This window comes from Chiloscyllium plagiosum, unplaced genomic scaffold, assembly GCF_037043375.1.
Source record: "Chiloscyllium plagiosum isolate Xiang-an unplaced genomic scaffold, Cpla_swu_hap1 HiC_scaffold_8, whole genome shotgun sequence".
Classification (NCBI taxonomy): Eukaryota; Metazoa; Chordata; class Chondrichthyes; order Orectolobiformes; family Hemiscylliidae; genus Chiloscyllium; species Chiloscyllium plagiosum.
The window spans coordinates 94,371,321-94,395,076 of record NW_028270146.1 but is presented as its reverse complement, the minus strand read 5'-3'; the positions used below and the strand labels follow the sequence as shown (position 1 = coordinate 94,395,076).

Genomic DNA, 23,756 nt, shown 5'->3' with positions numbered 1-23,756 from the left:
GGGAGGCTGCAGAAAGTTTGACACATTAGGAGAGTGGGCAAGAAGTGGCAGATAGAGTACGTGAGAAAGTGTGAAGTCACGCACTTTGGTAGGAAGAATACAGGAATGGACTGTTTTCGAAATGGGGAGAAAATTGAGATGTCTGAAGTGCAAAGAGACTTGGGAGTTCTAGTCCAGGATTCTCTCGAGATAAAGTTGGAGGGTGAGTCAGTAGTTAGGAGGTAAATGCAATGATAGCATTTATTTTGAGAGGATGTGAATATGAAAGCAGGGATGTACTTCTGAGGCTCTGTAAGACTCTGGTCAAATCACATTTAGAATATTTAGCACAGTTTTTGGCCCCATATCTTAGGAAGGATATACTGGTTCAGGAGCATGCTCAGAAGGTTCACAAAAATGGTCCCAGGAAAGAAAAGCTCAACATATGAGGAAAGTTTGAGAACTCTGGGTCTATACTCAATGGAGATTAGAAGGAATCTAATTGAAACTTACAGAATACTGAATAGCATGGACAGTTGTTTCCATTGGTAGGAAAGACTAAGACCTGAGAGCACAGCCTTAGAGGAAAGTTTTAGAACGGACATAAGGAGAAACTTCTTCAGCCAGAGTGGTGAATCTATGGAATTCATTGCCACAGAAGGCTGTGGAGGCCAGGTCATTCAGTATATTTAAGGCGCAGATAGCTAGGTTATTGATTATCAAGGGTTATGGGGAGAAAGTGAAAAATGGGGTTGAGAAATTTATCAGCCATGATTGAGTGTCGGAGCAGACTCAATGGGCTGAATGGTCTAATGTCTGCTCCTATGTCTTATGGAAAAGGGGGCTTTCAAACTAAATAGTGGGGCAAGGGATCAAATTTGGAGAAATGCTGTAAAATCTGAATAGGGACAAAGCAAGAGATAAAGATATTTGGGGCAAATGATAAATCATGACAGTACAAATCTAAAGAGCTTAAGAAAATAATAAAGGACAAAACTGAAGGCTCTGTAACTGAATGCATGTAGTATTTAAATCAAAACAGATAAATTGATAACACATTTCTATTTGCGCCATGGTCTGATAGACAAAGACATGGTTGCTGCATGATATAGATTGGGATCTAAATATTGAAGGTTACAGGACATTTAGAAAGGAAAGGAAGCTAGGTAAAAAGGTGAAGAGGTGGCTCAAATAATTAAGAATGTCATTAGTACAATCAAGAGGGATGATTCTTTGCATTAAAACAATAAAGATTTGAGCTCTCTGACATTTTTGGCTATGAACATCTCCCATATATACATGGAATAAATGTTTAAACAAAGAACCACGGTATGGTCGAGTCTAAGAGAAAATAAAGGGTTCAACTCACCCATTGCACATACTATGTGGAGCACTGGTCTCCTTATTTAAGGAAGGGTGTAAAGGTGTTGGAAGCCATTAAGTGAATGTTTCCTAGATCTGAATGGCTACAATGTATTATAAAGAAAGGTTGGACTGGCTTCTTACAGTTTAGAAGATTAGTTGAAACATAATATCCCAAGGTTTGCATATGGAAAGGATGATTTCTAATGTTGGAAATTCTAGTACTGAAAGTAAGATATCATGCATTTACGATAAAGATGAGAAAAGTTTTCTTAACAGGGAGCCTGGTAGGTATTTGGAATTATCATCCTCAAAAGACATGGAATCATAGAACATAGAACAATGCAGCGCAGTACAGGCTCTTCGGCCCTCGATGTTGCGCCGACCTGTGGATTTCAGTTACTAGTGGTGTACCGCAAGGATCTGTTTTAGGGCCGGTGCTGTTTGTCATTTATATAAATGACCTGGATGAGGGCACAGAAGGGTGGGTTAGTAAATTTGCGGATGATACTAAAGTCAGTGGAGTTGTGGACTATGGAAGGATGTTGCAGGTTACAGAGGGACATAGATAAGCTGCAGCGCTGGGCCGAGAGGTGCCAAATGGAGTTTAATGCAGAAAGGTGCGAGATGATTCACGTTGGAAGGAGTAACAGGAATACAGAGTACTGGGCTAATGGTAAGATTTCTGGTAGTGTGGATGAGCAGACAGATCTCTGTGTCCATGTGCATTGATCCCTGCAAGTTGTCACGCGGGTTGATAGGGTTGTTAAGGCGGCGTACGGTATGTTAGCTTTTATTGGTAGAGTTTTGGAGTCATGAGGTCATGTTGCAGCTGTACAAAACTCTGGTGCGGCTGCATTTGAACTGTTACGTACAGTTCTGGTCGCTGCGTTAAAGGAAGGACGTGGAACCGTTGGAAAGGGCTTAGAGGAGATTTAGCAGAATGTTGCCTGGTATGGAGGGAAGGTCTTATGTAGAAAGGCTGAGGTATTTGAGGTGGTTTAGATTAGAGAGAACAAGTTTGAGGGGTGACTTAACTGAGACATTTAAGGTAATCAGAGGGTTAGATAGGGCGGACAGTGAGAGCCTTTTTCGTCGGATGGTGATGGCTAGCACGAGATGATATAGCTTTAAACTGAGGGGTAATAGATATAGGACACATGTCAGAGGTAGATGACTTACTTAGTATGGAAACAGGCCCTTTGGCCCAACAAGTCCACACTGACCTGCCAAAGCGCAACCCACCCATACATTTACCCCTTCACCTAACACCATGGGCAACTTAGCATAGCCAATTCACCTGACCAGCACAGCTTTGGACTATGGGAGGAAACTGGAGCACCCGGAGGAAACCCACGCAGACACTGGGAGAATGTGCAGAATGTAGGTTCTTTACTCAGAGTAGTAAGGCTGTGGAATGCCCTGCTTGCAACAGTAGTTGACTCACCAACTTTAAGGGCATTTAAAATGGTCATTGGATAAATATGTGGATGATAATCAAAGTCTGAATATTTTAAAGGCAGAGGTAGATAGATCCTTGATAAGTAGGGAGATGAAAATTTATCACGGTTGAACAAGATTATGGATTAAGGGATCAGCCACAACCTTGCTCAATGGCAGAGCATGCTTAACGGGCTGAGTGGCCTACTACTGTTTCTAATTTGAATGTTTATATTTTGCCTGAGATCCAGCGACAATTTAGGCCTGAGGTGGATGCTATTCAATGAAGCTGCTGGATTCTGACTGGTCAGCTGTCCTCATCAGGCAGGGCTTCTGCTCCCAAGATCTTTGATCTTGCAGAAAAACATATCTCTGCCCAGTTAAGTGGCACATGATATAGCACATCTTCCCTAAAAGAGAAAAGATGGTTTTTTCCCAGCTCCAGACCAAAACCTGCCAACTCCTTTAAATCCCACTATTCTTGCCCATTGGTGCAATATTGTCATGCTGTTATGTAGAAGGCAAAGAAGTTACACACGGGGAGCTGTTGATGACCATTTTCTAGTGAGAATACGGGGTTTCGCAGACTCTGATGCCGGGTCCTTCTTGCTTGTTAGCATAGTGACGTTAGGTGGTTTCTGGGTCTGCAAATTCATTGCCACCTTCTGGAGAATGTCCATAGTTTCAGATGAAGTAGGTATTCTTTTCCAACTGCTGCAGGGCTGCTTTTCAGCATCAGCTTCTTGTTGCACAATATTTTTCTTCTGAACATCTAATGCTCTCTGTTTGGCACAGATGTACTCCAGTTTCTTCAAAATGACCTCCTCAGTCTTCCCTAAAAATAGGGAAAATAATTAAAATTAATATTTTCCAGCATCTTCAGAAGGCTCTCTTTCTCCCCTCATTCCTTAAGCCAGGGTGTTTTTTTCAACTGAATTACATTTAATTGTAATCATGAATGCTATTAGATCCAAAACTGTGTTTCTCGCCTTGTAAGCAAACTGTCACTTTGTAAGTACTTTTAGAGTTAATTTGCATCATTATATATACTTCCTATTGTTGACAAAAGTTATTATGTTCACTGCCAGGCTTAATGCTGCAGCTAAATAAGCCATGCAATTTGATCTGAATTATATGTCAGTTCTTACCAGTCAAGAGAGACACCTTTCGGATGAGTAAATCCCTTTTACGAGTCTGGATGCTTCTCTCAGCTGACAGACGATCAGCATGATCCTGGAGATTCTGGATTTCGGAAAATGCCTGAGACAGGACAGAATCGAGTGATCAGAAAATATTTTATCTATTGCATTAAAGAACATAGAACATTTCAGCACAGTACAGGCCCTTCGGCCCTCAATGTTGCTCTGAACTGTTGAACCAACCCGAAGCCCATCTAACCTACACTATTTCATTCTCGTCAATATGCCTATCCAATGACCATTTACATGCCCTTAAAATTGGCAAGCCTACTAATGTTGCAGGCAGTGCCTACCACACCCCTACTATTCTCTGAGTAAAGCAACTACTTTGACATCTATCCTATATCTACCACCCCTCAATTTAAAGCTATGTCCCCTCTTGTTAGCCATCACCATCGGAGGAAAAAGGCTCTCACTATCCAACCTATCTAACCCTTTGATTATTTTACATGTCTCAATTAAGTCACACCTAACAAAAACAGCCTATCATAGTTCTCCTCCTCCAAATCTCCAAAAAATCAACTGCTCAACAGATAGACCTTACAGAAGGAGTGGGCAAGTCTTCAAGGACTCCTCCTGGCTATATGTGGGTGCTGGGTTGCTCATGCAGAGGCAAGTCAATAGTTTCCTTTCTCACTGCTAGACAATGGAAGTCAGCATGAGTCAGGGGGATAAATTGGATTTTATGATTAAGTCACCATTGAGTTATATTAGCACTTCAGGTAAAATTATTTAATCCCAGACCAAGCACCACATCTCTGATGTTGCTCTCCCATTGAAGTTAGCATGATATAGAACTCTATTCATAAATACATTACACAGAATACACAAAAATGTCTAAATTTTATTGAAACCCAACCCAAAGGGTCAAAGGCCAGAGTGTATCAAAATATTGTTTTCTACCACACAATTTCAAAATATGAATCGGGCCAATGACTAGGCTTCTGGAAAAGGCAACTTGAAATCTAATGGATATTCCAAAGTTACTCAATGAGATTACTAGGACTTACTGGGTTATGCCCCCACCCACCCCTCCACAACCACTACCATGACTACACCAACACCCTCCTTGCTTTGGGGGGGACCAAGGACTCAGACTATAGTTCAGTCCGAAGCGCACTAAAATAAAGAGAACAGTAACTAATACAAACAGATCAATAAGTTTGTATAAAAGGTGGAAGAGGAAGAATTGTTAGGGATATTAAGTCATACAGATTACAGCACGGAAACAGACCCTTCGGTCCAACACATCCATACCGACCAGATATCCCAATCCAATCTAGTCCCACCTGCCACTACCTGGCCCACATCCCTCCAAATCCTTCCTATTCATATACCCATCCAAATGCCTTTTAAATGTTGCAATTGTACCAGCCTCCACAACTTCCCTCTGGCAGTTCATTCCATACACATACCACCCTCTGCGTGAAAATGTTGCCCCGTAGGTCTCTTTTATATCTTTTCCCTCTCGCCCAAAAGCTATACCTTCTAGTTCTAGACTCGCCAACCCAGGGTAAAAGACTTTGTTAATTTGTCTTATTCAGGCTGCCATCATTTTATAAACTCTAAAAGGGCACCCCTCAGCTCACAACACTCCAAGGAAAACAGCCTCAGCCTATTCAACCTCTCCCTATAGCTCAAGCCCTCCAACCCTGGCAAAATCCTTGTAAATTTTTCTGAACCCTTTCAAGTTTCACAATATCCTGCCTATAGGAAGTGGCCTAACCAATGTCCTGTACAGCCGCAACATGACCTCCCAACTCCTTTACTCAATGCTGTGACCAATAAAGAAAAGCATAAAAACTTTCTTTACTGTCCTATTAATCGGAGACTCCACTTTCAAGGAACAATGAACCTGTACTCCAAGGTCCCTTTGTTCAGCAAGACTCCCCAGAACCTTTCCAGAAAGTGTACAAGTCCTGCTCAGATTTACCTTTCCAAAATGCAGCGCCTCACGTTTATCTAAATTAGACTCCATCTGCCACTCCGTGGCTTATTGGCCCATCTTGATCAAGATGCCATTGTATTCTGGAGGTAACCTTCTTCGTTGTCCACTACACCTCCAATTTTAGTGTCATCTGCAAACTCGTGTTCACATCCAAATAAATAATACACCATTGGTCACAGGCTTCCAGTCTGAAAAGCAACCCTCCACCACCACCCTCTATCTTCCATCTTCAAGCCAGTTCAGTATCCAAATGGCTAGTTCTCCCTGTATTCCATGAGATCTGACCTTGCTAACCAACCTCCCATGAGGAACCTTGTCGAACGCCTTGCTGAAGTCCATATAGATCACATTTACTGCTCTGTCCTTGTCAATCCTCCTTGTTACTTCTTCTAAAAACTCAATCAAGTTCGTTACACGTTTTCCCATGCACAAAGCCATGCTGACTAGCCCTGATCAGTCCTTGCCTTTCCAAATGCATTTAAATCCTATCCCTCAGGATTCCCTCCAATGACTTGCCCACCACTGATGTCAGGCTCACCAGTCTACAGATCCCTGCCTTTTCCTTAACACCTCTCTGAAATAGTAGCGCCACGTTAGCCAACCTCCAGTCTTCTGGCACCTCTCCTGCGACTATGAATGATACAAATATCTCAGCAAGGGGCCCAATCACAGAGTTGTCGTGTAGACCTGATCAGATCCTGGGGATTTATCCATGTTTATGTACTTTAAGACATTCAGCACCTTCTTCTCTGTAATATGGTCATTTTTCAAGATGTCACTATTTATTTGTTCTATATCTTCTACACAGCAAACAATCATACAAAATACTTCTTTAGAATCTCTCCCATCTCATGCGGTTCCACACAGACTGCCTTGCTGATCTTTGAAGGGTCCTATTCTCTCCCTAGTTACCCTTTTGTCCTTAATATATTTATAAAATCCCATTGAATACATCTTAACCCTATTTGCCAAAGCTATCTCATGTTCCCTTTTTGCCCTCCTGATTTCCCTCTTAAGTATACTCCCACTGCCTTCTAAGGATTCACTCAATCTCTGCTGTCTATACTTGACACATGCTTTCTTCTTCTTGTTAACCAAAACCTCAATTTTTTTAAATCATCCAGAATTCCTCTATACCTACCAGCCTTAGTCCTATAGTACAATCCCAATAAGTTGATCATCCTTTCTTATTTCTCAGTTCCACCCAAATAATTTCTCTGGATGTATTCCCAAGAATATCCTCAGTACAGCCATAATGTTATCCCTTAATAAAAACACCATTCCCACTCCTCTGTTGCCCCTCTTTCTAACCTTCCTATAACATTTGTTTCATGGAACACTGAGCTGCCAGTCCTATCTATCCCTGAGCCACATCTCTGTAACTGATATGATATTCCAATCCCATGTTCCCAACCACGCCCTGCATTCATCTGCCTTCCCGGTTAGGCCTCCTGCATTGAAATAAATGCAGCTTAATCTATCGATCCTACCTCGCTCTCTGCTTTGTTCCTGTCTGCCCTGACTGTTTGACGTTTTCCTTTTCCCAAATGTACCAGTCTCAGACTGATCTCTTTCCTCAACATCTCCCACCCCTCTAACCTTACTAGTTTAAATCCTAAGCAGCTCTCGCAAATCTTCCTGCCACTATACTAGTCCCCTTCCAATTCAGGTACAATCCGTCCTTTTTATACAGGTCATTTTTACCCCAGAACTGATTCCAATGATCCAAAAACATGAACCCTTTCCCCTTGCACCAGTTCCTCAGCCACACATTCATCTGCTGTATTCTCCTATCCTCACTAGCTCGTAGCACCAGGAGTATTCCAGATATTACTGCTCTCAAGGATCTCCTTTTTAAATTCCTCCCTAACTTCCTATATTCTCCCTTCAGAAATATCATCCTTTTTCCTTCCAATGTCATTACTTCCAATGTGTACAACAACCTGCTGCTAGTCCCACTCCCCTTTGGAGAACATTCTGCACTCTGAGATAGCCTTGAGATCCTGGCATCATGGAAGCAAAAGACAATTTTCATTACTTGCTGTCGGCCACAGAAACATCTGTGTCTCTGACTAGATAGTCCCCTATCACAATTGATGGCTTGCAACCTGACGTACCCCTCATTACATTAGAGCTAGTCTTGGCTGTTCGTGCTACATTCCCCAGAGAGTCAATCGCCCCCTACTTTTTCCAAAACAGCATACTTGTTTGAGATGGGAATAGCCACAGGAGACTCCAGCATTACCTGCCTACTTCTCCTACCTTTCCTGGTGGTAACCCATCTACCCGAATGTATCTCCGGTTGTTCTCCCTTCCTACAACAGTCATGCATCACAGTCCCTAGCTCCTGCAATTTCCTCATCGCCTCTAACTGCCACTACAACTGATCCATGCGATCCGATAGGATTCACAAATCAAACACACCTACCGCAGCCATAATAACTATTAACACAGAAATTCTCCCTAATCTCCCACATCTGACAGGAAGAACACATCATTCTACTAAAGGCTACCTTTACACTTTAACAATCTACATACCCAGAAAATAGCACAGTCTTATTGCTCTAAAAAACACTGCTCCAGATTAAACTATAATCAAGACACAGATCTCAACAAAGCATATAACCAAAAAGAATCCAGTCTATTCACTATTTAAAAAAAAGACAACAAGGTTACACTTAAAAATCATGCACTTATCTGTTCCTCTGCTGTGAGTTCTCCCACACAGGTTCCTCTATGGTCAGCTGTGAATTTCGCTATTTGTTGATTTTTTTGTAGATTCACTCCGATGTCCAGAAATACCTGAACTCAACAGCAAAGGCAGTAGCTGTGCAGATTCACTGTTGTGCCAGACAGCAGTGTAGGTTTCTCTCTCTCGCTCACTGACCATGTGGTCTCTGCCTTTGTCTCTCTTCCTACTTTTCAAAGTGCCATTGTTTAGATCTCTTTTCCCCCACAAACTTCCAAAGCAATACAACAGCTTATAAAACAGTAATTACTGCTCATGGAATTCAAGGAAATCAGCTCCAACACTGAAACGATCTCAAAAATAAAGAAGCAGCTCTTACAGCACAATTCTTTTTCCTGTCCTCCATCTTGGATTACCCAGATTCCGTGCTTGAATGATAACAAAACACAGCAGTAAACTTTGCTATTTAAATATAGTTAAATGCAAAGCATTTTACAAACCTGTTTGAGAATGTAATACTTTGAGGCTCTCTGTTCCTTGCGCAGCCCCAGGGTTCTCTTCAATTTTTCAAAGAGGTTTCTCATCACAAAGCGCCTCCGCCTCTCATTTACTGTATGTGCAGTCCGATATACCACCAGAGCATCCAGTTGAGCTTTTATTTCTTTACTGAGAAATGGGTTAGGTTTCTAGAGGGGAAAAATACAGTACAGAATATTTCCATTAAGTACATTTCTGAAGTCACTTGCTATTCAATGAAACAGAATCTACAAAACCTCTGAAGGTTAACCTTTTACAACTGCAGACTTTCCAATAAATATTTCCATGAGTCTAACTAAAGTATGTAAACCCACACTGCTAAAAGAAACCAATTGCTATTCCAGATTTAGTAGGCCTCCTACCCAGCTTTTCATGTACAATCACGGTCTCCCTCAAAGATTAATTAAACTTTTTGGACTCTGAACCTTCCCCCACACTAATATTCTCTACATTATTGCTTACCTCTTTGGGTTTGGGTTCCTCCTCTGGGGCTTTTTTAATAAGGTACGGATTATGGAAGTGACATCTGGAAACAAGATAAAACAAAGATTATTTTACACCACTCATGTGGAGGTAGAAAATAAATCTTGATACTTTCTCCTGACAAGAGATCTTGATATTTTCTCACTAACAAATTTTGCCAATGACGAGACTGATCGATCAACTTCAACACAAAAGAAGACAAAACCTTAATGTGTGAAAATTTAGAAGGGTGTTAAGTTAATTGCACAAGCAATGCTCAACTTCTCCAATTATTCAGAGTACATATGTATGAAACATACCTAAATGATACTTAATTCTAATTTCACATAATTTGCACACATCAGGCTGTTTCCATTATTTGTTCATGCTGATAATTTAGGATCCATTAAACCAAGGCCTGGAAAAAGGCTTTTACAAACTTTCAGGACAGCAAAATAGTAACAGAGCTAAATGAATATGAAATATAAGCATAAGACAAAGCTGCTTGGATGTTTAGGGTGTTATCATTAGGGCTTACTGGTTGCCACACCTTTTCCTACCCCGTACCTTGCCTGAACAGACAGATAAGTAATTTGGTCCAAAGCCCCTGCACACTTTGTATAGGTCTGCAAGGGCAGTACAAGTTGTTTTGTCCTCAGATTTGTATTCTTTTCAAAGTGTAGAAAATCTCATCCACTGCTTCCACATCTTTTCATAATGCTAAGGAAAAGATGCTGTTCTAAAGAGTCATAACCAGTTCAAAAGTTAACTCTGATTCGTCCTCCATAGATGCTGCTGGACCCAAGTTTCTCCAACATTCTGGTAAAACCACTGATCCTGTAGGAACTATAGCTGGAATATGCCTGCATTGTACAATAAAGTTCAATAATTTTCATCGCCATCAGAATTAAGTCAATGGCTCGCCATACTTCTCTCATGCTACTTGTATTCATCCACCTATAGAATTTAACCAGAAACCTTTGTTGCAGAGATGATGGTGCAATGCAACTCTTGAAGATTGGGACAAGCCAAATCATAACCAACAGGTGTGCGTGTATGAGTGCTCGCATGTAGGTCCTCCAGATGCTGTGTTCAGACACCTCAGCTATTTACCATTTACATCAATGCTTTAGATGAGGGTAGTGAAGGCATAGTAGAATGATAAGCACAAAGAATGTTGTGAAGATGACATAAGGGAGGTCACAGAGAACACTGTAGCAGGCAAAAATCTGCCAAATGGATTTTAGTATAGCAAAATATGAAGATGTTCATTTTAGCAGAAAAGTGAAGCAGATTGTTAATTGAACAGATAACAACAAGCAAAATCTGAAGTGTAGAGAGAATTAGATGTTGTAGTGGGATGGCACGGTGGTTCAAGTGGTTAGCACTGCTGCCTCTCAGTGCTAGGGACCAGGGTTTGATTCCAGCCTCAGACAACCCATGTCTGCATGGGTTTCCTCCAGGTATTCCTGTTTCCTCCCACAATCCAAACATGTGCAGGTTAGGTTAATTGGCCATGCTAAATTGCCCATAGTGTAGGTTAAGTGCATTAGCCAGGGGTAAATGTAGGATAATAGAGAAGGGGAATGGGTCTGGGTGGATTACTTTTTGGAGGGTCAGTGTGCACTTGTTGGGGCAAATGGCCTGTTTCCACACTGTAGGAATCCTGTGATTATAGTGCATGAGTCACAAAAAGTTTGTACACAGGTAAAGCATGTAACTGCGAAGCAAATAAGATGGTAACCTTTATTGAGATGAATGGGACATAATGGTAAGGATAGAAAATGCTAGAAAAAGCTCAGATCTGGTAGTATCTATGGACAGAAAGTGTGTGTAAATTTTTCAAGTTAAATATAGGTCTTCTTGGGAACTGAAAAAAACAGTTGGTAAATGAAGATTCTTACACAGTTAACAAAAGCGGTTGGATGAACAGTGGAAGAGATGGTGAGGGTACCCAAAACAAAAGGGAAATGGCAGTAGGGATACAATTGAAGAATAGCTGTGCATGAATGGTTGGTGCTAACAGCAGAACATAGATTAACTCTGCTGAAAGCAAGCCAAGTTAATAAGACTGCGTGTCTGTCTCTCTTCATCAGTGTCTGTGCAACAAAATGGAGAATTTCCACATTCTGAAGTGGTTGAACTCAATGTTGAGCCCTGATAGTAGTGAAGTGCCTTAATCAAAAAATGAGGTGATGTTTCTTCAGCCACTGCAACTTAGAATTGTTTTGGGCTTGAAATGGTAATTTCATTCCTCCCCCGCCCCAGACAGATGCTACCAAATCTGAGTTTGTTATAAAAGGCATTAATGAAACCACATCAGAAATATTATGTGCAGCTTTCATCTCCTTACTTGAAGGAAGGAGATGATATGTCAGAAGTAGGTCTAAGGTGGTTTACTGGTTCTGTACCTAGAATGACTTGGATCCTCTAAGAGGAGATTGGACAGGCTAGGCTCAATTCCACTCTAGAAGTGTGAGGGGTAACATGACTGAAGTACATAGGATCCTAAATTGACATGATGGACATGGAAAGGATGTTTACTCTTACTGTCAAGTTCAGAACTAGAGGGCACAATTTTAAAATTGTGTCCTCTAGTTAAGAGATCTTCCATTTTGAATAATGAGAAAAATGGTTTTCTGAGTGTAGTATGACTTTAGAACACAGTCTAAAAAGGCAGTAGAGGTGGGGTCATTTAATATTTTGAAGACACGGGTGGCTAAGTTCTTGTGTGAGGGAATCAAAGGTTATCCGGTTGATAAGAATGTTACATTTCAAACACAAATAGATCAGCCAAGACCTTATGGAAAAAAAATGGAACTGCTCATAATTTTTATGTTCCTTAAGTACTATTTACGCACAAGTAAGTCATGCAATATCAAATGAAAGGTACAGTTGCACAAAAATGCAAGCCAGCATTCAATGCCTTTTCAATTAAAAACACACTTTCATACTTGGCTTTGGTACGATGGTGGGAAGCAGAAGCAATAAGACGTGCAATGTTGATTTTCTCAGAGAGTTCGTCCACTGTCTCAATATCCACAGCCTCTTCACTGGAGGTTGAGTCAAACTGCAAATGAGGTTTTCAAAAAGTTAGACTATAAACAGTAGGAAAAATTCTAACCACTCTCACAATAGAATATCCCCAACCTGTATTTGATATGACGAAAGGAGGACAAAACTGAAATTCAAAGTAACTACATTACACAACAAAATAAAAATTTTTGCAAGTTCAAATTCAAGCCAGTTCTTCAAGGAATTAACAAATCAAGCTATAACTACCACAATAACACAAGAATCCTGAATTTTATTAAAAATTTTAATAAATCAAATTTAAGAGGTCAATCTGTTCCACGTCATTATCAAAGACCTACATGATATAACTAGTTCAAATTTACAAATCATGGGAAATGGGTATTGCAGGCTATGCCAACATTTATTGCTCATCTCTCACTGCTTTTGAGAAGGTGATGGCAAGTTACCTCATTGAAGTATTGCATTCCATATGATGTAGGCAGAACTCATGGTGTTGCAAAGGAGGAATTTTCAGGATTTTGACCCAGGGACATTGAAGGAGCGGAGTTATAGTTCCAAGTCAGAATGGTGAGTGACTTGGATGGAATTCGTAAGTGGTGGTGCTCCTGCATATCCAATTTTCTCCTTATAGATGAGAGATTTCAGGCTTGTGTACTGAGCTTCAGAGAGTTGTTGCAGTGCACCTCTTTGAAGGTACAAACTATCCATAGGCAATAATGATAGAAAGTGTATTGAAAATTTTAGATGCCCAATCAAGCAGATAGCTTTGTTCTAAGTGTCAAAACCCTTAGGTGTTGTTGGAGGCAAGTAACATTCAGGCTAGGGGATAGCATTCCAGTATACTCCTGACTTGTGCCTTGTAGGAGAGAGACAGGATTTGAGGAATCAGGAAGTAAGTTACTCATCACAGAATATCCAGTCCCTGAAATGCCGTTATTACCACATTATTTATCTGGCCGAGCAATTTCAGTTTCTGGTCAATGAGAACCCCAGGATGATGATAACGCTGGAATTCATTATTGATTAAGTAATGCCAGGGCATGAAGGCTGGATTCTTTCTTGTTGGGAGATGGTCATTGCCTGGCATTCAAGTTGCAAGTAACATTGTTGCCACACATCAGCCCAAGCCTGTATGTTGCCTGTATCTTGCTGCTTTTGACAGGAACTATTTCAGTATCGGTTCAACACCAATTGTGACATCTCAATGTTTGCTGATAACTGCACAATATCATCTCTGGCTTTACATGGAGATGGTTGGGCCAAGGACACTACTCTGACTAACACCAGCAATGATGTCCTATGGCTAAGATGATCAACTGCCATAACCACAACACTTATAAATTTATGCTAGTATGAAACAGATTCAAACTCCCCTGATCTCCACCCGCGCCCCGACTCCCATCAACTTCAGCTTTGCTAGCAGTACAGTATCCTAATGCCACAAATGGCTACATGCAGAGCTTAGATACAAGCTGCTGGTTGTGGGAATACTTATAGCTCGCTCTGTTTAGCTTATGCTTGTTATTTATTCAATTTAAGTTGCTTAACATGCAAGTAGTCCCGTGCTATAGCTTCATTAGGGTGACATCTCATTTTTCACTATGACTGGAGCTGCTCCTTGCATGTCCTCCTCCACTATTCATTAAACTAGGGTTGATCCCCTGGCTTGATGGTAATGGTGGAGTGAGGTGGCAAATTGTGATTGAATAACATTCTTTTGCTGCTGATGGCCTATAATGCCTCATGGATGTCCAACTCTGAGTTGGTAGCGCTGCTCACGCTGTCTAGTTTAACGAAGCAGTAATACTACAATTCTTTATGAAGGATGTTCTTAATGGCAAGATGAGACATTGTCTCCACAAGGACTGTGTGGTGTCCATTCCTGCTGATACAGACAAGGAGAGATGCATGTACTACAAGTAGAGAAGGAGGTCAACAGATTTTCCCCCTCCCTTCACTAGTTCCATCACTATATGCCACAGACTTAATCTCGCAGGTATAGCCTTAAGGATTCAGCCAACTCAGATCAATAATGGTGTTACCAAGCCAATTTTGACAGCAGACAATGAAATCCCACAGCCAGAGTACATTCTATGCTATTACCACTCTAGGTCCATCCTCCAAGCAGTGTTCAACATGAAGGAGAACTAAATCAGTTTAGACTGAGTGTAAATGGTCATTAGTTGAAAGTTTCCTTCCCCATGTTTAGTCTGAAACCAGGAGACTTCATGGGGTCTACAGCCAACATTGAGGGCTCCCATACCAACTCTCTCCCAATTGTATATCACTGTGCACCACCTGTGGTGGGTCCATCCACTGATGTAAAAAGGCATACCCAGAGATAGTGATAATGGTATTCAGAGCATTGCCTGTGAAGAATGATTCTGTGAAAGGACTGTCAGGCTATTGCTTAGTGTGAGTTTAGAGTGTGTGGTGCAAGTAAGAGAGTGTCAATTCAGTTTCCAGTGCTTTGGCTGCCAGGTGGTCTGTCCAGTTTCATTTCTTTTATCAGGCTTTGTAATGATTTGCTTCAATGCTGATATAATTTCTCAATGCCAATGAACAATTAATTACATTACTAGCAGACCTGCCAAGTCATAGAGACGTACAGCACGGAAACAGACCTTTTGATCCAACTAGTCTGTGCCGACCAGATATCTTAGATTAACCTAGTCTCATTTGCCAGCACTTGGCCATATCCCTCTAAACGCTTCCCATTCATTTAGGCATCCAGATGCCTTTCAAATGTTGTAATCGTACCAGCCTCCACTACTTCCTCTGGCAGCTCATTCTCACCCTAAACCTACACCCTCTTCTTTTGGACACCTCAACCTAGGGGAAAAGACCTTACCTATTTACCCTATCCATGCCCCTCATGATTTCATAAACCTCTATAAAGGTCACCCCTCAGCCTACAACACTCCAGGGAAAATACCCCAACCGATTCAGACTCTCCCTATAGCTCAAACCCTCCAATCCTGGCAACATCCTTGTAAATCTTTTCTGAACGCTTTCAACAATTCAAATATTTCTTTAATCTGTATCCAAAGTATTTTCCTTTTATTATTGATGACAAACATCTTTCAAAGAGCTGGTACCCAAGAATGTATCCTCAATCAATGAGAACATGTTTTTGAATTGGATCCCTATTATTAAATGATTTCTTGGTGACTGTGCAACTAAAGAATTAAATTTTGCATGAGAAGCCTCACCTTGCTAGCTTTACTATATGTAGTACCAGTGTGACTGAAGAACCAAAGATGCATCATGTCACAGGCTACTGAGTAACAGTAAACCCATGGAGAACATACAGCAATACAGATGTTTCCCTTTTACACGGGAGTCAAATGAAAGCGTTTTTGATTATACAGGTAATTAAGGATTTATACTCCTTCATGCATTTTCCATCCAAGCAGCACTAACGCAAGTGGGAACTGGGGAAAACTCTACCAAATGGAGTCAAACCTAGCACAAATGTTGTTGTTGCTTGTCAGTAATCTCAGTCCCAGGACATCACTATGGGAGTTACTCAACGTAGCATCCAAGGACAAAAGCTCAGTTGCTTCAATGATCTTCCCTCTAAGGTCAGAAGTGGGAATGCTGCACAAATGTTCAGCACCATTTAGGACTCCTTGAATACTACAGCAGACTATGTTCCTTTGTGGGAAGACCTAAACAATATCCAGGCTGGAGAGAGATAACACTTGCACCGAATGCCAGGCAATGACCACCCCGCACAACAGAAAATCTAACCTCTTGACAGTCAGTCAATGGCATTACCATTGCTGCAGCTCCACTACCATCATCATGGGAGCTTCCACTGGGTAAAAATTGAATTAGACTGGTCATACAAATCCTATGGCTACAAGAAAATATTACAGGCTGGGAATCGTGTAACAGTAACTCACCTTCTGGCACAACTCCGGAATGGAATGATGGAATACTCCCCATGTGCCTGGATAAATGTAGCACCAACACAAAGCTTGCCAGCATCCAGGACAAAGCAGCTTACTTGATTTGCACCACATTTATAAACAACCACACCCAAACAACTGATACCCTGACCCTCAGTCTGTATATTCTACAAAAGGTACAGCAGAAATTCATTGCAATTGAGCTAGAATTGAGGCGTGCCTTCTTGACCTACCTAACGCTAAATTATGGTTATGGTTTGGCATCCTCAAATAATCTGGATGCCTACTTGGAGGAAAGACGATTCTCAGTTTGTGAGCACAACTGGAAATAGTCAGTTGTTACCCAAATGTTCCTTAATAGATTCACGCTTTATGTCTATAGAATCCAAATTTCAACATTAAAAATGAGCTACCACAACCCATCAACTAATGGGAACAATAACAACATTACTCCAATAGTAAAATATAAATAGTGAGATAATGTGAAGCCAGCTATTGTGTTACCGACTAAAGTAAGCACTCACCATTTTCTCAATATCGATCTCCTCTATATCACTTGGAATCTCACCATCCTCCATGTCACTCGGAGAGTCCGTATCCTTATCTGATTCCAGGTTGTTTGTATACTGCATATCTGAATCAAGGTCCATAAATTCCTCACTTTCTGAATCATTTTGGATATCTTCTTCACACTTAAAGGAAGTATCAGAAGCATTTGTTCTACTACAGCTTTTTGTCTTCATCTGCATTCTCTCATGTTGCAGGTCATTTTGCTCTTTTGTACTGCATGGATTATCTGGTTTATTTCCAATTGTTAGAGTGTTAGATTCTGAGGCATCTTGTTCAGCAACCAATTCTTTGCCAGGTCCCAGAGCATTCTCCTGCAAAGAACTTACATTCTCACTTTCTTTCACAATGTGCATTTCACTGGTGTACAAATGGTCAGCCAGCTCTACAAAAGAACTTCCATTCTCATTTTCTTTCATATTGTGCATTTCACTGGTGTACGAATGGTCAGCCAACTCTGCAGGGGTGGACTTTTCTAGCCCAGCTTTCTGGTCCAAAGAATTAGCTTCCACTTCATCATCCACCTCACTTAAGGAAGGGGAGGAATGTGCTGCTTCAGACTGGTCTCCCAGTTTAGCTTCTGGTAAAGAGTCTGCACATATATGGTCCTCTCCAGGAGAATTTTCAGTCACCGTTGTTTCAACAAGCTCAGAGCCTGCAACATGAATATCTTCAAGGCCAGCTTCAGTCAACTGTTCTTCTGAGGTGCTATTGCTATCCTGGTTGGAAACGTTCTCAGATTCCTCTCCTTTACTGTTTTTCTCACTGTCTGTTTTTTCAGTCAAAGGCACACCAGGTTGAGGACTCACAAACCTCAGTGGCCCCCCAGTGGTTATGATGGTGTTTGGTAAAAGTTTCTGCCCTGGTGGTAACTGTAGCAAAGCAAATCCCATTGGCTGTAAGGGAACCAGATTGCCCGCACAGACAGGATTACTAGTCGTATCAACAGGATTACTGGCTGCATTAACAGTTATAAACTTTGTCTGTGGTGTGGTTACAATGGGAACAGCCATGCCCACAGGGTTAACAGGCGTAGCAACAGAGGACACCTTTAATGCAACAGGAATGGCTTTTGTAAAAGGAATAATACGTGGCCTTCCTCTTTGTGGTATTATCCCTTGTTGAACAATACGAGGTGGAACGTTACTACTGGGAGGTGCTGCAGAAGTTTTTGTAGGTGTAGGGAAGCGGATTCCTCCTGTGGAACCTGAAGTGTGAAAAGAAATCATTAACTAAAGAATTTCAAGATTTCCACGCTGGAAGTAAAAGTTTACACGAATCTAATTATATATTATTACTTGTCGGGGTGTACTACACATTCCTTCTTGTAGTGCTGTCACTCTAAGTTCACTATCAAATCTTTGTTTCATTGCAAAGAACTGAGGATGCTGCAGATCTGAAACACAAAAAAGAAATTGCTGGAGAAACTCAACAGATCTGGCAGCATCTGTGCAGAGAAAACAGTTTCGAGTCCAGTGACCAACCTTCTGAAGAACGGTTACTGGACTCAAAACATTAATTGTTTTCTTTCCACAGATTCTGCCAGAACCTGTTGAGTTTCTCCAGCAATTTCTATTTTTGTGCGAATCAAATCTTTGTTTCCCCATATCTACTTCTTTAGAGGTAATCATAAAAGTCTAACAATTAAAATCCCATGAAGTTTCTATTTGCACCATTGCAATGTTTTCGTCGTTGTGCTCAGATTTTTTTTCTAGAACCGAAATTAAGCTGTACTCTTTTTTGAAAGAATAATCACTTTTGATGATTCAGCAATCATTCATTGGAACACTCAAATGTAGCAACATTTAGCATGAAAGTCTCATTTATATGATAAATAAGCAAAAAGTAGGAATGAAGACTTATCTGATTTATGTCACTCATGGCAGTCAGAGTATTTTCCTACCATTTTGAGATGTTTTTTTACTTCGAAACAAAAGACAATTCTCTACAGAACAGACATACGATACCAATAAGATTACTTATGTCCATCTGGCTAATTCAGTTTAAAAACGGAATACAAAATCTACTACTGAAATCTCATACAATTCCTATGTATTAGAAGGATTACTTTCCTTCACATTGATCCAATTAGGATAAAACAGTGCTCTATGAAGGATCAGCATTACACCCAACATTCATGTGTAAACCAATGATGTTTCAACACCATTTCTAGTTCCAGGTGGATGGTGGGAGCATCTCAAGTGGAGTGATTGAGAAAACTGGATCTAGAGTTGAAGAATGAGAAACAATTGCATTGAAACACACTTCCTCTGGCTGGTGAGTCCAGAACAGAGGGATACAATCTCAGAATATTTCAGGAGGAATTACTTTCCTCAGAGGATGGTGAATCTTTGGAATTCTCTGCTCCTCATAGCTCAATCATGGAATCTGTTCAAGAAAAATAAATGGATTTCTGGAGAATAATGTCAGGGGATATGGAAATATTGGGGCAAAATGGCAATAAAAGTTAGGTGATGAGTCACAATTAGCTTGAACAGCAAGGCTGGCTTATTGACATATAGATGGAAATGTGTTGCTGGAAAAGCGCAGCAGGTCAGGCAGCATCTAGGGAACAGGAGAATCGACGTTTCGGGCATTAGCCCTTCTTCAGGAATGAGGAAAGTTGGTCCAGCAGGCTAAGATAAAAGATAGGGAGGAGGGACTTGGGGGAGGGGCGTCGGAAATGTGATAGGTGGAAAGAGGTCAAGGTGAGGGTGATAGGTCAGACTGGGGTGGGGGCGGAGAGGTCGGGAAGAAGATTGCAGGTTAGGAAGGCGGTGCTGAATTTGATGGATTTGACTGAGACAGGCTGGGGGGAGGGGAAATGAGGAAACTGGTGAAATCCGAGTTATTCCTATTGACATATAGATGTACAGCATGGAAACAGATCCTTTGGTCTAACTCGTCTATGCCTACCAGATATCCCAAGTTAATCTCATCCCATTTGCCGGCATTTGGCCCATATCCCTCTATGGCCTTCCTATTCATGTACCTATCCGGATATCTTTTACATGTTGTAATTGTACCAACCGCCACCACTTCCTCAGGCAGCTCATTCCTTACACACACCACCCTCTGCGTGAAATAATTGCCCCTCAGGTGCCTTTTAAAAATTTCCCTTCCCTTAAACCTATGCAGTCTAGTTTTGGACTCCCCTACCCCAAGAAAAAGACCTTGGCTATTCAACACATCCATGCCCCTCATGATTTAATAGACCATTATAAGCTCACCGCTCAGCCTCAGACAGTCCAGGGAAAATAGCCCCAGCCTCTCCCTTTAGCTTAAACTCTCCAACTCTAGCACATTCTTCTAAATCTTTTCTGAACCCTTTCAAGTTTCACACGGATGAGACAAATGGCCTATTTTTAATGGGAAAAGGTGTAGGAGTTAAAACATTTAATGACAAAAAAAATTGAACATACAGAAAAGTAAAGGGTGACCTAATTCCGTTATTTACTATGATTAAAGGAATGTTTAGGGCTGTTGTAGATAGACAATTCCCTCTAGCGGGTGGTGGAAGAAAAATGTTTTGGGGAGGGATGTGGCATGTGGAGAAGACAGTCTACATTATCAGGCATTAGCTTAAATTTAGAAAGGAACAATAGATTTTATCATTTCTCAACTTCCTAACCTGAAATGGATATGTTTCCATCCCTTCAATTTACAATTCTTCTTGATACATTGGTGGCACTTTCATTTCTATCCCCACATCCAAAAAAGGTCCCAGCATCAATCTTTGAAATACTCCTTACGTAGTTAAACACCATTCCAAAGCAGCTCCTTTGATACAACCAGTTGTGAAACCAACTCTTTAACCGTTCAACAGTTATATGCTTTTCTACAATGAGAACTAGGTTCACGTGGCACTGTAACAAATTTCTTGGCAAAATCTCAAACAATATCCATGGAGTTTGAAGAACTCCACAGTTCACTTGCCAAGCATGGTCTTCTCCCCCTAAAGCAAAGTTATTCTGTGACTTCATACTTATTTTACAATGTGCCCTCTAACATTTCATCAACAACAGGTGTCAAGATCATCACCAATGGTTGCCAAAGAAATCACTTTGTTAAGAGACACACTAAGGCAAGATCTCTGACAGAATCCTTTGCAGCAGTTCTTTTGTCTTGCATTAAGCAAGCTGTGGGCTTATTTCAAAATAAGGATATCTTTTTGAATGAAAAGTGAATTTAACAAGTCCGTACTAAGACTTGAAGACTGAATTCACCTGGATTCCGTAGGTTAAGTGTGACCATCTGGTGGAGATTTGGACGAGCCCCAGAACCAACATTTGTTAAAGGCACAAGTTGAATGATCTGGCCATTTGGATGTCGGAAGAGGTTCCCATCTGGACATTTTAGGGGCTGTAGTATCAATTTCTGCCCAGGTGAGAGTTGCAGATTCTGGACAGGCCGGATAGAAGATGTTCCAGACTGTGCTGGGATCAAAAGCAACCGTGGTCCATTGGTTTTCACAGCTTTAGAAGAATCAGATGTAACTGAATTGGCAGCTTCAGGCTGTCTAGGTATCCCTGACATAACAAAACACCACATTAGTTAGTTTGATTCACTCAAATCTATTTAGTTACAATTATAGAAATGCTGATGTAAAGACATGTCTTAAATAATGCACAAGTGGAAGAGTCAGCTCTGCAGTGAGGTACCAAAGAGTTGGTCAGCATTTGTCGAATAGTGGCAACACACAGGCAAGCTCTTCAGGGTAGGAAAGGAAATTGTCAAGATGATAGGAAAGTAAGGGAAAAGCAAAGTTACAGAGATAATGGTGCACTTAGTGAAATAAATCCTGAACTAATATTCAGAGTCACTGAAAGTATACAACCTTTATATATCTTTATAGGTGGCAGACTTTCTTGGACTAAATTGAGATTTTTGAGGCTATAATTACTAGGAGGAACTTAAAAATATTGAAGAACCAAATCATCTTGGGCCCAATCCAGTGGGTGGAAAGTGGAGCTAGCAATGGAGGATAACTATAGGAGATTATTATTTCAGCCTCAGACATTACTGCAGGAGCTCCTCAGTTTCAACTGCTTCAATAATGGCCTTTCTTCCACCATAAAGGCAGAAGTGGGGACATTCACTGATGATCACAAAGTGTTCAGTACTAGTCACACATCCTCAGATACTGAAGCAATCTTTATCCTGATGCACCAGGACCCAGATACATTTTGGCTTCATCTAGAAGTGGCAAGTGACAAAATACCTGCATTACAAAGTGCCAGGTCATCTCCAACAAGGAGGAATCTAACAGTTTCCCTTGACATTCAAAGATCTTACCATTATTGAATCCACTTGGAGTCAATATCCTAATCAGACAAAAGCAGGTCAGAGGCCAGGAATATTGAAGTGAGTAACTCACCTTCTAACCCCCAAAATCTGTCCACCAACTACAAGATACAACTCTGGAGCATGAGCAAAATTCTCTCCACTTTCCTGGATGGCTATAGCTCCAAAAGTACTCAAAGCAACAAAGGATACAGCAACCTAGTTGATTGGCATCCCATCTACCATCTTCAACATTCACGCTATTCAGTACAATATAGTGACATTAGTGTGTAACATCTACAAGATGCACTGCAGCAATTCAACACAGCTCCTTCAAAACCTCTGACAAGGGCAGCAGATACAAGGAAGCACCATCACCTGCAAGTTCCCTAAGTCACACATCATTTTGATGTGGAATTATATGTGAAGGAATAGCAAGATGCTAGGTCAGAATCTTGGAACTCCCTCTTTAAACAGTAGTGTATGTGCACCTGCCACTTGCATCAGTTAGGAACAGAAATAAACCAGCCTGTTGGAGCCTTTCCCACCATTTAATACAAACACAGCTGACCAAAACTTCAATGCTTCTTATCACACTTGCCCCATAACCCTTTACACCACTGACCATCAGAAATTTATCAACCTCCAATTTAAATACGCTCAAAAGCTGAACTTCCACAGTCTTCTCGGATAGAGAACTTCAAACATTTGCTGCCGTTACCTCAGTACTAAATGCAATCCCCTTCTATTAAATTTTTTCTCTTGGTTCTAGACGTCCCAATCAAGGTATACATCTCACCTGCATCTACTGTTTATCCCTTTAAGTATTCTGTAAGTCTCAATTAGATTAGATTAGATTCCCTAGTTCTTTGGCCCAACAACACTATGGGCAATTTAACATGGCCAATTCACCTGACCTGCACATCTTTGGATTGTAGGAGGAAACCCATGCAGACATGGGGACAACATGCAAACTCCACACAGTCAGTTGCCAGAGGCTGGAATTGAAGCTGGGTCCCTGGTGCTGTGAGGTAGCAGTGCTAACCACTGAACCACCGTGCTGTCCTTAATGCTGAACAGAATGCTGGTTGGTGGCACTATGAGGTACTGGACCAAGAATGACCCGAAATCTTGGGAGTACTGTTCACCGCTCATTCTTTAAAACTCTAGAGAATACAGGTCCAGTTTGCCCAATCTCTATTCATAGGTCTCTCCCACCCCATCCCAGGTATAATTTTTCATTGCACTTCCTCCAAGGCAATAATATCCTTTCTGAAATAACGAGATCAAAACTGCAGTTCAAGGAAGAAACTCACCATCAACTTCACAAGGGTGATCGG

The 23,756-nt window shown here is 41.1% G+C and overlaps 1 protein-coding gene across 4 annotated transcripts in view; it reads right to left on the bottom strand.

Annotated features, from left to right (window-relative positions):
• Positions 1-23,756, bottom strand: part of mgaa (MAX dimerization protein MGA a) — a 109,330-nt gene that overhangs the window by 27,338 nt on the left and 58,236 nt on the right. For 3 of the 4 annotated variants that reach the window (XM_043698206.2, XM_043698208.2, XM_043698207.2), the window contains exons 16-22: positions 21,360-21,662; positions 17,091-18,340; positions 12,571-12,686; positions 9,617-9,680; positions 9,118-9,303; positions 3,930-4,041; positions 3,320-3,616 (exon numbers count right to left, since the gene is read on the bottom strand). In XM_043698206.2, coding sequence (XP_043554141.2) covers positions 3,320-3,616; positions 3,930-4,041; positions 9,118-9,303; positions 9,617-9,680; positions 12,571-12,686; positions 17,091-18,340; positions 21,360-21,662 — 2,328 coding nt within the window. The remainder of the gene's footprint in view (positions 1-3,319; positions 3,617-3,929; positions 4,042-9,117; positions 9,304-9,616; positions 9,681-12,570; positions 12,687-17,090; positions 18,341-21,359; positions 21,663-23,756) is intronic. The other variant, XM_043698209.2, reaches the window with a different exon arrangement.